At 36.7% G+C, this 12,267-nt stretch overlaps 1 protein-coding gene across 7 annotated transcripts in view; it reads left to right on the top strand.

Moving 5' to 3' along the window:
* LOC133533555 (trafficking kinesin-binding protein milt-like) overlaps positions 1 to 12,267 on the top strand; it is a 54,819-nt gene that overhangs the window by 30,043 nt on the left and 12,509 nt on the right. For 5 of the 7 annotated variants that reach the window (XM_061872552.1, XM_061872548.1, XM_061872547.1 and 2 more), the window contains 5 exons: positions 2,212 to 2,288; positions 3,669 to 3,833; positions 6,827 to 7,025; positions 9,238 to 9,368; positions 11,507 to 11,596. In XM_061872552.1, the coding sequence (XP_061728536.1) occupies positions 2,238 to 2,288; positions 3,669 to 3,833; positions 6,827 to 7,025; positions 9,238 to 9,368; positions 11,507 to 11,596 (636 nt within the window). In that variant the 5' untranslated portion in view covers positions 2,212 to 2,237. Of the gene's footprint in view, positions 1 to 21; positions 263 to 1,237; positions 1,491 to 2,211; positions 2,289 to 3,668; positions 3,834 to 6,826; positions 7,026 to 9,237; positions 9,369 to 11,506; positions 11,597 to 12,267 lie in introns of those variants that run through there. The other 2 variants (XM_061872553.1, XM_061872550.1) reach the window with 2 other exon arrangements.

Raw genomic sequence — 12,267 nt, 5'->3', positions numbered from 1 at the left:
GAATGGATCGGGGAAGGCAGCCCCCGATGGTCGGTTTGGGGGCCCGTCACGGCGGAGGGCTCTGAGGGCGCGGGGTGCGCGGGCGCGCGCGCCTCGCCGCCGCCCGGCTTCGACCGCGAGCTCTTCCAGGAGCTCAGCTTCCTGCCCGACGTCGAGCTGCGCGAGTGCCTCGGCGAGTACCCGGACTTCCTCTACCACGTGGCGAGGGACAGGTTCGGGAGGCTCTACTTCCGTGTGATCAGGACGTTGCTCCTTGACCGAGGTATGAGCAACATCGTCGGCCATCACATAGCATAGCTCATATAGATAGTTTACCCACATTAAAATTTGCTGCTGCAGGTAGTTGGAAAACTATCGTACATTCCATCTGAAGATAAGTGTCCATCGTTTTATGGTTACATTTCACTTAATTTCTCGAATGATAGGAATCGTGTCGTCTCCTGGAAATCTACCTTCGTTCGCTTGTTCATGCCATTTGCGACACTGCTAATGTGCTTTAACATTTTAATGCTTTCAATATTTTTTTAACGCTGAGACATCGAACAAATGCTTATTATGTTGCTTGAGTATAAAGGGCGTTTAAAATGTTTAATTACCTTGACCGACTATCTTATTTGTTCGGGTTCACTTAGATTGATAGACTACGTGATAACGTCTGTAGTGTATATAGACATACTTAAATTACATGATTACCATTGAATTATACCATAATAATGGCTGTCGCATGTGCTTGTTTGAATTACATGACAGCATTGTACCTATACTGAATCGAATACGGGAAATGGTTGGTAAAAAGTGTGTGTTTGCGTCGTGTGAGACAGCCAGTGCATCACAATCGATATCCGTTGTAATCTTGGAGTTAAGTAACAATGAGAAAAAGCACATCCACCATTCAATACCCTCGTTATTCTGTTCCCATACTTAGAAAGCAAGTTTGCTACCTTTTTATTTTTGAAATAAAATTATATTGCACTTTTGCTTGTGGCAAGGTATTGTACAAATTCTTATATGCTTCTGTTACGGAATAAACAATCAGTGTTACCTAGTTAACAAATGGATTAACATACTCAACGAAGTTGTATCCGTTTTTAATCTAAGTTTATCAATTCGGCATGCTATTTAATAGATGTTAAATAATAATAAATGTTAATGTACTGAAGGTAGCTTTTTATCAGTACTATTATGCGATCAAGTACCTATCTACTCCATCGTCTGTTGTCTCTATTGCTGGGTACTTGATTTTTCCCACATGTGTAGACAATCGAGTAAAACAGTTTGTTTTGCTCGCCCTCCGCGTCGGCAGCCTGGCGTAGTCGCCAGCTTGTTCGGTCGCCCCGCGCTAGTGTTTGTCGCTACGGATTCCATATCGATGAAACACCTCCGATATTTTAGAACTATCCTCACGAATAATGTAACAGTGTGGTGCTGTAGTGCATCGCTTCATTGAACCGTTTCAATGAATACGCCACGCGCCGATCTCTATAATGCTGGTCAGTATCAATACCGTGTCGATCTATTTATATAGCTATTTAAATAATTGTTTATCATATCTTATCTCTCGATGCCGGTTAGCAAGCCATGAAAAATCCATCATCATTCTGTGTTTACGCTTGCGTGCGTTCCACTTGTAAAACAGTACGCACGGTTTTGGGACAATAGTATTGTGATCTTGGTTTGTTTTGCTTTTTTATCGGATGAAGAAGTGTGACAGTTTACTATCCTGTCTACAATAGTAGTTGGTGCACTACTGGTTAGAACGCGTTTTCTAATAAAACGGTGAAGTTATGAGCGTTGGTAAGATTTATGTGTTTTATAATAAATTGAAATCAACGTCTAGAAGTTGGCTATTTATAACCTAGCATATAATAGGTAGGATAAATATTGGCAAAGTATATTTGATGTGCATAATTATTTCAAATGTTTCGCTTGATTAATTACGTTTCCAGATTTCCAAATGTATTTGATTACCTATAATATATTATGTAAAAAGTGAAGGTTTCATTTTAGGTGAGGTATATAGTCAGAGCAATAAAACAAATATAGTAAGCAAAAATAATTCATTATTTTGGTCTCTTCTCTTGGTTATTTTTACATTGTATAAATATTTTTGGTCTTGTACTGAAAGAAGGAGTATTGGTAACTATATGCCATTACTCGTATTGAATGTCTATGGTATAATAATTAAAGTTTAAAATGTACGTTTGTCCACAGTTCTATGCAGCAACAGGGTGAGCCAAATGACAAAAACCTACAATGACATCGAAGCAGTAACACGGCTCTTGGAAGAAGTAAGTACCCATTGTTTTCTGCGTGTTTTCATGCTATAATTGTTATGTGTACTTATGCATACCTCATGTAGGTAGGTGTTACAAGTTTTCACTTACGGACTGAAATGTGCTCGGTAAAACTAAGTATTTTACGAACTGAGATTTGCCTGGTTTTGAGTATTTTGCTGTACAATACAATACGATACAATATCACTCTTATTGCACACCTCACACAGTTTACAATATACGGTACAATTAGGACCCAAATTGGGTCCCCTCGATTTCTATAGCCTTTATTGGACATGGTGTTATCTATCATCTTGCCACTGAGGTTTAGGATATTTTTCTACGAAAGTGGTGCGAGGCAAACAGTTCTAAGCTTCTAACCCCGTTTGAACCTTCTTTATCTAAGCACGAAAAAAGAGGACATGCGTTGTATGATTCTGATCTGATATGTATAAAATCCAGTATAAAGTCAATGGTTCGAAAGCACGACTTTTTCTTGACTGATTAACAACACTCACGTTTGTTCTATCTTCTAATATCAGCTCATGCCGACGTTTCAAATTCCAATTAATGACAATTTGATAGTTATCCGTATAATTATTGCGATACAGACTGGCAATGATTGATACGATTAAACATAGTTGCCCCCTCTGATTAAAAAAAAAAACGGTAGTGGAATGAAACAAAAAAAATGTCTGACAAGTTTAGAAAGAACAGGAACTATGAAACAGTATGATGTTACAACTTGGGAAAATCATTTCGCTTCAGAAGAGTTTTTTTGTCACCTTAAAAGCGTAAAATCAATTATGACCATGTTTTCTTCTAATATAGCTACACAAATGCCATTTCATGATTGTTTGTTTTTTAAAACCTATGAAAGTGTGTTCATTAAAGCCTAAACTAACTGTAAGTATATTATTTATTTCATCTTTGGGAAACATTGTTCGTCTTAGCCTAATCTGAATAGCCTAAAAAAATTGTGAAATTGCAAACCGCAATATTATTTTTATTGCATCGAAATGTCATTGGCATTGAGAGCTATACGCAATGTAGCTGTATCGAGAAATACATAATGAAGTGAATCATTGCAACGCGCCTATAATCCGATAAATTGCCCGACGCCGCCCAGGGTGCGAGTAATTTATTCTGTACGCAACTAAATCGTGCGGCAAAACGGTTACATCCAGATTTGATGGACGGTCAACTAAATTAAATTCTAGGTTGGATTACCACAGTGTCAATAACGTGACATACCGTTTTAAGGTAATAGCTTGATTGTGTGAGGGTATGACTTTGGGTGGCAAATGACCTCCTTTATAATAACCACTGAAAACTTGATAACTGGTCTGGCAGTTTGCTACCTACAGTACTTCACATTTTTCTGTTTTGTTACAGAAAGAGAAAGATTTAGAGTTGACAGCCCGCATCGGAAAGGAGTTACTGGCCACAAACGGCGTATTGGAAGCGCGGGTCAACTCTCTCGAAGGCGAGCTGCGGAGCGCCAGAGACCACATCACACAGCTGAGGCACGACCTCACTGCAAAGACTGATTTACTGCAGGTAAATACATATTTTCTACATATCCTTAATGGGACACATTCTTGAACGGGTTGGAATTTCAGACTTATGTGTACGGCCTGGGATACTAAACTTCATGCGTAAAGGCTCAGCACGCAATTTCTTTAGAACAAAACGCCATTTTCGAAAACGTTCTGACTTTTAATGTTAGTAGCATAAACCAGCTAAGTGTTATGAAACTTCCTATACGATAACATTTTGCGAACGTTTTAGCGGGGACAAACGGTTTATTGCAACCGACTGTATTGGAATTTGATTTGAACCATATACTGGTGTCTGGTCTAATCTATTTGTCTTGATTTAAGAACTATATAAGAATGGGCCACGAATTTCCAGGCGCACGTTTCCAATTAAGTTAAACAGGGTTAAATTACATGACTTAGGGGTGGACACACCCTCAAATCGTAGACTGATTATATGACTTGCCGTGCCCTACCCTACGCTTAGTCATAGGGTGCATTACTACAATTATACGATCAGTTATAGATCATACGAGTATTTTATGCTGTTGCTTTATGAGTGACCACATTCTTCGCATCATCGTGTGTAGTTTATAAACATTCGGATTTTCGTTTATATACATATTAGAAGTGAACGTATTCCCAGAGGTAATTAGTTTTAATTTATTAGTAGAGTACATGACGCAGACTAATAAAATCCACGTGCGGTTTCTACGAACGGTTGATGTCATGTTGGTGATGGTGACATAGTTTGACTGTTGTAATTTGTAATTTTCGTGTATTCTTCACACGCCTATAAGAATAATTGTTTAGCGTTTTCTTTTTATAATCTCGGTTTTAAATGACTTCCGCTGCTAACACCGTTAAACACTTGCGTGTGTCGAGCTAATGTATAATTATTGATCGGACAATTCCGTAGGTAGTGGTAGTATTGTATGTAATTAATTACATGATTAAGTTATTAAAAGACAGTCACGAAGAAATCAACTAGCTCAATATGAGCACTGTATTTTTTTTTTTGATATTTGTTTGGTTAAACGGTACAATGTTATACTTTTAATCGGATATTTAAATATCTGATTTAAATTGACAGTATGATATTCGGCAATTTAAGAATTACTTTAAACAACGTTGGCGTTGAAACTGTAGGTCCACGGGGTCCTAACGCGCACAAGTTTTTTGTAGAAATCGCAAAGCGTCTGGTTGATGTAACTGGTGACCGAAGAGCTGGGGGCTTCTTCGCACAACGTATCAGTATTGTGATACAACTAGAAAATGCCGCCAGCATCCTTGGTAGAATGCCTCAAGGGCCTATTTTAGATTTAAACTAGTTATAGTAATCCTCTGTATATATCCATTATGTATGTTGTTATTGTAAATAAAAGTATTAATCTTTAAACATATCCGTTACAGAATGTGCACATAACCTTCTATTATAGTTCAACAGAAAACACTTGATTAAATCACCGTTTAAATAAACGAAATTACATGCAGACAAATACAATTGTCAGATCAATGTCAACATCCTATGCCTGGGGCTAAAAATAAATGAAAAGTAATTACCTGTTATATATAGCTTTTAGGTATGAAAAGAAATGTAAACAAACTAAGGAGGTGTCTTCCTAGTTATTTATTTGTACTTATGGAATTATATCATTGGCTTAATGACAAGCTGATTCAAGACCTGAGTACTGTTGGAAAAGGGAACTATAATTTCACAAAAGGTATTATTGTTAAGCTGTAAAGAAATAATATAGCTCGTTAACGTAAATTATTATCATTAATTATTATACATTTTTGTCTTAGGGCTTTATCTAACTCAAGAATCAATGGCGGACTTTTTAACGCCGCTTTACTATTTCTCACGATGAAATACTTATACGTAAGTATATAAACAATAGCATTAAAACATTAGAATCGAAACAATATACGTTGTAAAGGGTAACGACACGGTGGGAAGGGAACATGCGTACGATACAAGTGAATGGCACATACCAAAAAAAAACGCGATGGTTTGTGATTGGCTGCTTTTTAATGAAAATCTTACCTAGTTAGTTATCGCGATGACCTGCTCTGTTTATTTAAAAGTCACATCTGTCATGCTGATACAATTTCATTGTGTAATTAAGTAGCTTTAAAATTGGCTAGTTAATTTATAATATTTTTCGTTACATTAATACCTATTTGAAGTGATACTAAAGTTAAAAATAAAAAGACTTGCTATTATAGGCCTTGTCACTTATAATGTATGGATGTCTAAGAACAACCATAACACAACGAGGGTACAAGGAATGCATTCACAACTGGAATGTTTACATAGCTGGTATGGCGTATTGTATGTCCCTTTTCTTTACATTTGTCCCGGTATCTTTTTAGTAAAATTCCGTTACTTCGCTATTAAGTTATCTCCAAAATATAACGCTATTCTAACTTGAAGCGTTATTAGAACAAAATTGATGTAAGTAGGTATCGTGTCGCACTCATATATTATGAACCTTGATTGTTCTACACCTGCCCTACTTTGGTGGACCGCAGTGCAGTAATTTAATACACCGTATAGGTTTGTCTTATTTGGTCGAATACTCGCAAAAACAGAACAAAAATACGGTCATTCACGTTTGATACTCTCCATTTAGGCACCTGCAGTGCGCTGTTTTTTCTCTGTTTATCGGTCCGGTTCGGCATAAACAGAGCTAATATTACGTTCATATTGCATTTGAACTCATGTAAGCACCATATATATACGCGTCGTGTACTTGAATTTTTAGGCTTTCAATGCTTCGATTCTTATTTTGGATAAATGAGTGAGTTTATGGTTTAAATGTCCAAGTAGAATGCCATTCAGGATGTAGTTTAGTTGTGCAATATTACTGTACTCCGATGTTTCCGGCAACTTAAAATGAGGACCAGTTAGTGGAATGATACTTAAGGTTCACCGCTGTTTTATCAAATTGCGCCTGTAAGTGTATCAAGCATATCACACAGTGTCGTTATACCTTCCTTTTTTGTCAACAGATTCTAACCAATGATACAGAGGAGGGCTCGACCCCGTCTGAGCAGGAAGCGGCTCAGGAGGCGGCGCTGCGCAAGCGCACAGGCGCACTGGAGCGCGAGAACCGGGCGCTGCGCGACGAGGCCGCGCGGCTCGCCGCCGGCGCCGACCAGTGCGAGCTGGCCGAGCGGCAGCTGCTGCGGGACATCGCGCAACAACTCGGTGAGTACTATGACCACATTCAGTATAATAATATAATTCATTTGTTCAGAGGCGCTCGGTTTGCTACTGCACTTAGCAGTGATTGCGCCGCAGTCTAGAAAGCTCGCACCGGCGCTCTGGAGCGCGAAAACCTATCTTAGAACATTTCCGTGAACTTTGCTTTACTTGATTCGAAGGGGAAGTCAATTGGCTAGGGAAGTATGTATGGTTAAAGTGTCGAGCCCGATATTTAAAACCTATACCTCAATTGTATAAACAAGTGTGAAAGTATGTCGAAATTATGTCAATTGCTTTTATATTTATAAAAAGTTCGTCACTGTACTCAATCTCCTATCAAGTTGCACCACCAAGACACAAAGTGATTAATTATTTGATATACATTCTCTTAATCTGAATGTGCTAATTAGTGATATATTTCAGCGATAACAATTTCTTATCTTGCCTTCAATATTTTATGGCACTTGCAGGGATCCATTGTGTTTTAACTACTTTTACAGTACATATGGTGCTACCTTATAGCACTAGTGCGAAAATTAGCATATTACGTTACTGTGTCGAATATTTAAAGGGCCATATGTACTGTAAAACGTTGTACGATACATGTGCGAATAGGTAATTCGCAACTCGTGTCGATTTAAAACACTCCCTTCGGTCGTGTTTTAATTTATCGCCACTCGTTTCGAATTTCCTATTTTTCGCACTTGTATCGTAATGTACTATTACAGTACATATGGTGCTACATTACCGCACTAGTGCGATAATGAGCACATTACGTAACTATGTTGAAAATTTAAAGAGCCATATGTACCTACTGTAAAACGTTGTGCGATGTACGAATCTGCGAATAGGTAATTTGCGACACGTGCCAATTTAATTCGCCACCCGTTGCGAATTTCCTATTTTTCGTACCTGTATAGTAATGTAATATTAACAAGTTAAAGTGGTTTAAAGTATATGTACTTAAAACTTATCTATTATCGATATGGTATCTTTACTGTTTATGTTCTAAAATAGTTGTACCTATGGTAATCTGTTGTATAAACATGATCAAGTGGGAAACTATCAGTTATTTGTAGTTTGTTTTCGCAGTCAGTTCAATCACCTTTCTACTTGTACAATTGTACATATACGATCTGGGTCGAGTTTTCTAAAGGTATCTACTCTCAGTTTGCCTCTCTTTCTAATAATATTATTCGTTAGAATGAGATAGAGACAGCGATTACAGGTTACAGGCAGTTTTACTAAATGCGACCCTGCTGCATATACTTTTTTATACATTTGAATGTCAAGTTCCTGATATCAAAACAAAGAAATACTGAGGATGTTTCTGCTATCAATGTTCAATTTGAATACCAACTTTGCAGACTAGATCTTTGAGATAAGCGATACGAAGTGTAAAATATGAACGTCATTTGTGTAATGTTTTTTCGTAGGCACAAAGAAAAAAGGCGGATACTTCAAAAAATAATACTAATTTTACGTTTATTACGATTATTTAGAGTGCATTTGGCAATGTTGTCAGTCTTCGACGATTGTTGTAATATGGCTGAAGACATAAGAAGACTGAAGAATATAGAAGATTATAGACTTGGTGGCACAAGGTGGCCTTGCAGCGTGTTTTCATTAAGGTTTGCACCCTGTCAGACCATACTTGTTCCAACTAGTCTCATGTCATCACTTGAAAGAAAGAAAACAACTCAAGAAACCGGTGAAAAGGAACTCTATGCTATTTGCCTGTATTGATTGCGCTGTTCTTCACGTATGTGTAACTATATTTGCTAATTCCTTACGTAGGTTTGTGAAGATTTGTAGTTTTCTACTGAGCTACGTCAATCAGTCTGTAGATTGTGTTATTTGTGGTTGATGAGACTGGCCCTTAATATGCAAAAGAGAGATGTAAATAAGTAATCAAGTAGCGGATACTTAAACTCCTGAAATACTTATTCACGATAATAATTTTCGGAAGTTGACAGTCCCTATAAAATTGACTACACTGAAATATGCCTTAAATGTAAGTAATTTACATTTAAGGCAGGAGGTAATCTCTCTGCATCTGACTGTACATAGTCTGTTATGATTTGATTACTTTCTATTGGGTGCTGTTTACTGGATAGAGAATAATAACTTACAAAGATTTGCGATTTCTAGAATTTTTATGAAAACTTATGAGTTTTCCCGAATATTCATTCTATTCGTATGTTTGTGTGAATAGCAAGTGCGAACTCGGAGGCTGGTGTGCTGGGCTCGGAGTTGGCGGAGGAGCGACAACGCTCAGCGGAGTTGCAGCAGCAGTATGACTCCGTCAATGCAAGGCTCGCTGCTACCGAGAAAAATTTACAGCAGGTACCGTATAAACACATATTGCTATATTCCTCTTGAGTGTTCAGAATACTTAGCGTGATTGCACAATAGGATAAAATCAGCCGTATAAAGAACTTCCACCTTATTATTTAAATTAACCTGCACGTATCATTAAAATAAAATAGCACCATTTTCGATTTATGACGTACTAAATATATATACAAGCTTTTTTGTATAAAAGAATAGTTTCGTAGTCTTAAACGCTTTATAACAATAATGGACCGCCTCGATGATATAAGGCTTTCGATAAGTCCTAATAATAATAATAATATTCAAAATCAAGACACGTGAGGTAGGTCACGAATTCTGTTGTTATTAAACAAATATCGTACTTACTAAACTATCTCAACCTAATCTAGAACTTACGAGTTGATATCGGAGAAGTCCTACAAAGGCTGAATGAGCTTAAGAAATATTTATAAGGAAAGACCTTGAGCAAAGCCGATTTAGTGATAAATTTATGGTTAAGGTTATTAGATTAGACGACGTCTAGACATTGCGCAGTTCATTTCAGCCCAAAACAGTTTTTATTACCCATGAAAGAGAAGAGTTTATAACTTATGGTGGCGGCCTGGCGGCTATTAAAAGCATGCCTATTAAAAGGATTAATATAAGTAGTAAAAAATAAAAACCGGTCAAGTGCGAGTTCGTTTAACTCGCGCACCGAGGGTTCCGTACAAACTTTCAATTTTCTCATGTAATTATAGTCACGAAATACTTTTGACCAGAATTATACTAAGAATAATTGTGTACAGCGCCATCTATGGGCAAATTGGCTATTTAATTTACATAAGACATACAGTTGTTGGTTTTTCAGGGTGAATTCTTTATCATGTGAACCGATTTCAACAATTATTTTTTATTGGGTGTCTTTAGTGTTATATCATAGGAATTTCAAGTATAATAAACACCCGCAAACGGGTTTAACATGCAAATTAAATTATAATTTTTTTTTATTAAAATAAAATATTTCCATAGAGGTCTGATTATATTTTTCCTGTCATCTTTTTTTTCATATTTTCCTTCATAAAAAAGTCAATTTTTTCACCATATCAAAAAAAAGTTGTTTTGTAATGTTCAATTTGCGCTTTTTCAAATGATACTCCACTTGACCTAGTAACTAGACTCTGAAATTTATACCATAAATAATAAAATATAAAAAATTACACTTCCAATGTGTCTGGGTTAGCGTTGTTCATAACTATTCCAAATATCAAATTGATAGTTTAAGTAGTTCTCGAGATATTTAGCAATGTGACAGTCGGACGGACGGACGGAGACGGACGGACAGAGTCGCACCATAAGGGTTCCTTTTGTACCTTTTTGGTACGGAACCCTAAAAAGTATCATACGCGTATCCAAATGTTCCGTTTCTTGATGTTCGTGACACATTTAACTTTTTAAAACCAGTACCCCTAGTGTAAATATTTTCGACAGCGAAACGTGACGTACGCGTTTGCGTTAAGTGTCATTTTGTATGAGATTTTTGACTTTCCAAAACGTCCCGCTTGGCGCGCTGTTCAAAAACCCATACAAAATGAGACTTAACGCAAACGCGTACGTCACGTTTCGAAATCGAAATTATTTACACTAGGGGTACTGACATATATATCTTTCATTATAAGCTCCATTAGAGCATTTCCCGATATTATATTACACTTTGAATACTAGAATACGCACTAAAGAACAGATTACATGACAAGCAAGCAGATACATCACTCATATGTTTTATAATTCGTTTTAAGATTTATAGTCAATAATTGCTTTATTTATAGTTTGTATGTTAATTATTTCGAGTCTAGACTTCATATCACTTTTCTTACGCCGGAATCTTCTCGGCGTTGCATTGTAGAACCGGTGGTTATGAAATTTATAAGAGAAATATAGCTCTATATTAAATGATATAAATTATCATTTTCATTAACAGCAAGCAGCTGCATTATGGTACTATGTAATCATTTGTGACTGTGTTACTTTTGAGAGCGGCGTATCTGCTTTAGAATTTTATATCTGCGCCTTTTGTACACCTAATCTACTGAAATCGGTCTATCCGGTTGTCTACCAACGAGGGTTATAAATGGGGACACGAAGACAGTGAGTAATGATCGGTCCGTCCACAGATAACTGCGGAGCACCAGCAGACGTTGCGGATATTAGAAATAACTAAAGATAACCAAAATGCATTGGCGGCGGAGTTGGCGGATACGAAGGTAAGTTCATTAATTGTTATTAAAATAATATACATTCATATCCAGAAATAAATTTATATGTTATATGAGCAACAGCAGACCAAGGTTGGTTTTTGCTTTGAGTGAAAATTGCTCGTTACGCTTGTTTTAGAATCTTTCGTTTGCCCTGGACTCCAACCAACATGGATCTCTCGTTGCACATATAACCAACCTCAACACCAAGTACAAGACTGAATACTAATAAAAATATTACCTCAAGACTGAAATTTTGGTAAATTTAAGCCCTACAATGACACAAATAAATACACTAGGCAACTTATATTTTCATCGAAGGACATTTTTACTGTGCGGGGCCGGTAAGACCGCTTAATATGGCAAATTCAAGAAAAATAAGTTGTGAAAGTAGTCTTAAATAAATAAATATCGTGTATACTGTAATTTTATATCGTAAACTACTTCATGCCTAATTATCTTGCACTAATAATGACGTAGTACTTGAAATGATAAAACACATTTGTACGAGTACATCTATTTATCTTTTATTTACTCAAGCTTCAAGTACGTTTTGATTACAATTTCATGTAGTTGATACCAAAATCATATACATTTATTATACGCTGATATTTATTTGCCGAAATATCTTCATCGCCGTCGGCGTATTAATATCAATTTAGTTGGGTTTCAAACTCACT

Source organism: Cydia pomonella, unplaced genomic scaffold (assembly GCF_033807575.1).
Source record: "Cydia pomonella isolate Wapato2018A unplaced genomic scaffold, ilCydPomo1 PGA_scaffold_178, whole genome shotgun sequence".
Classification (NCBI taxonomy): Eukaryota; Metazoa; Arthropoda; class Insecta; order Lepidoptera; family Tortricidae; genus Cydia; species Cydia pomonella.
Note: the sequence above shows the minus strand (reverse complement) of the source record. Positions and strands in the feature narration are given on the sequence as shown.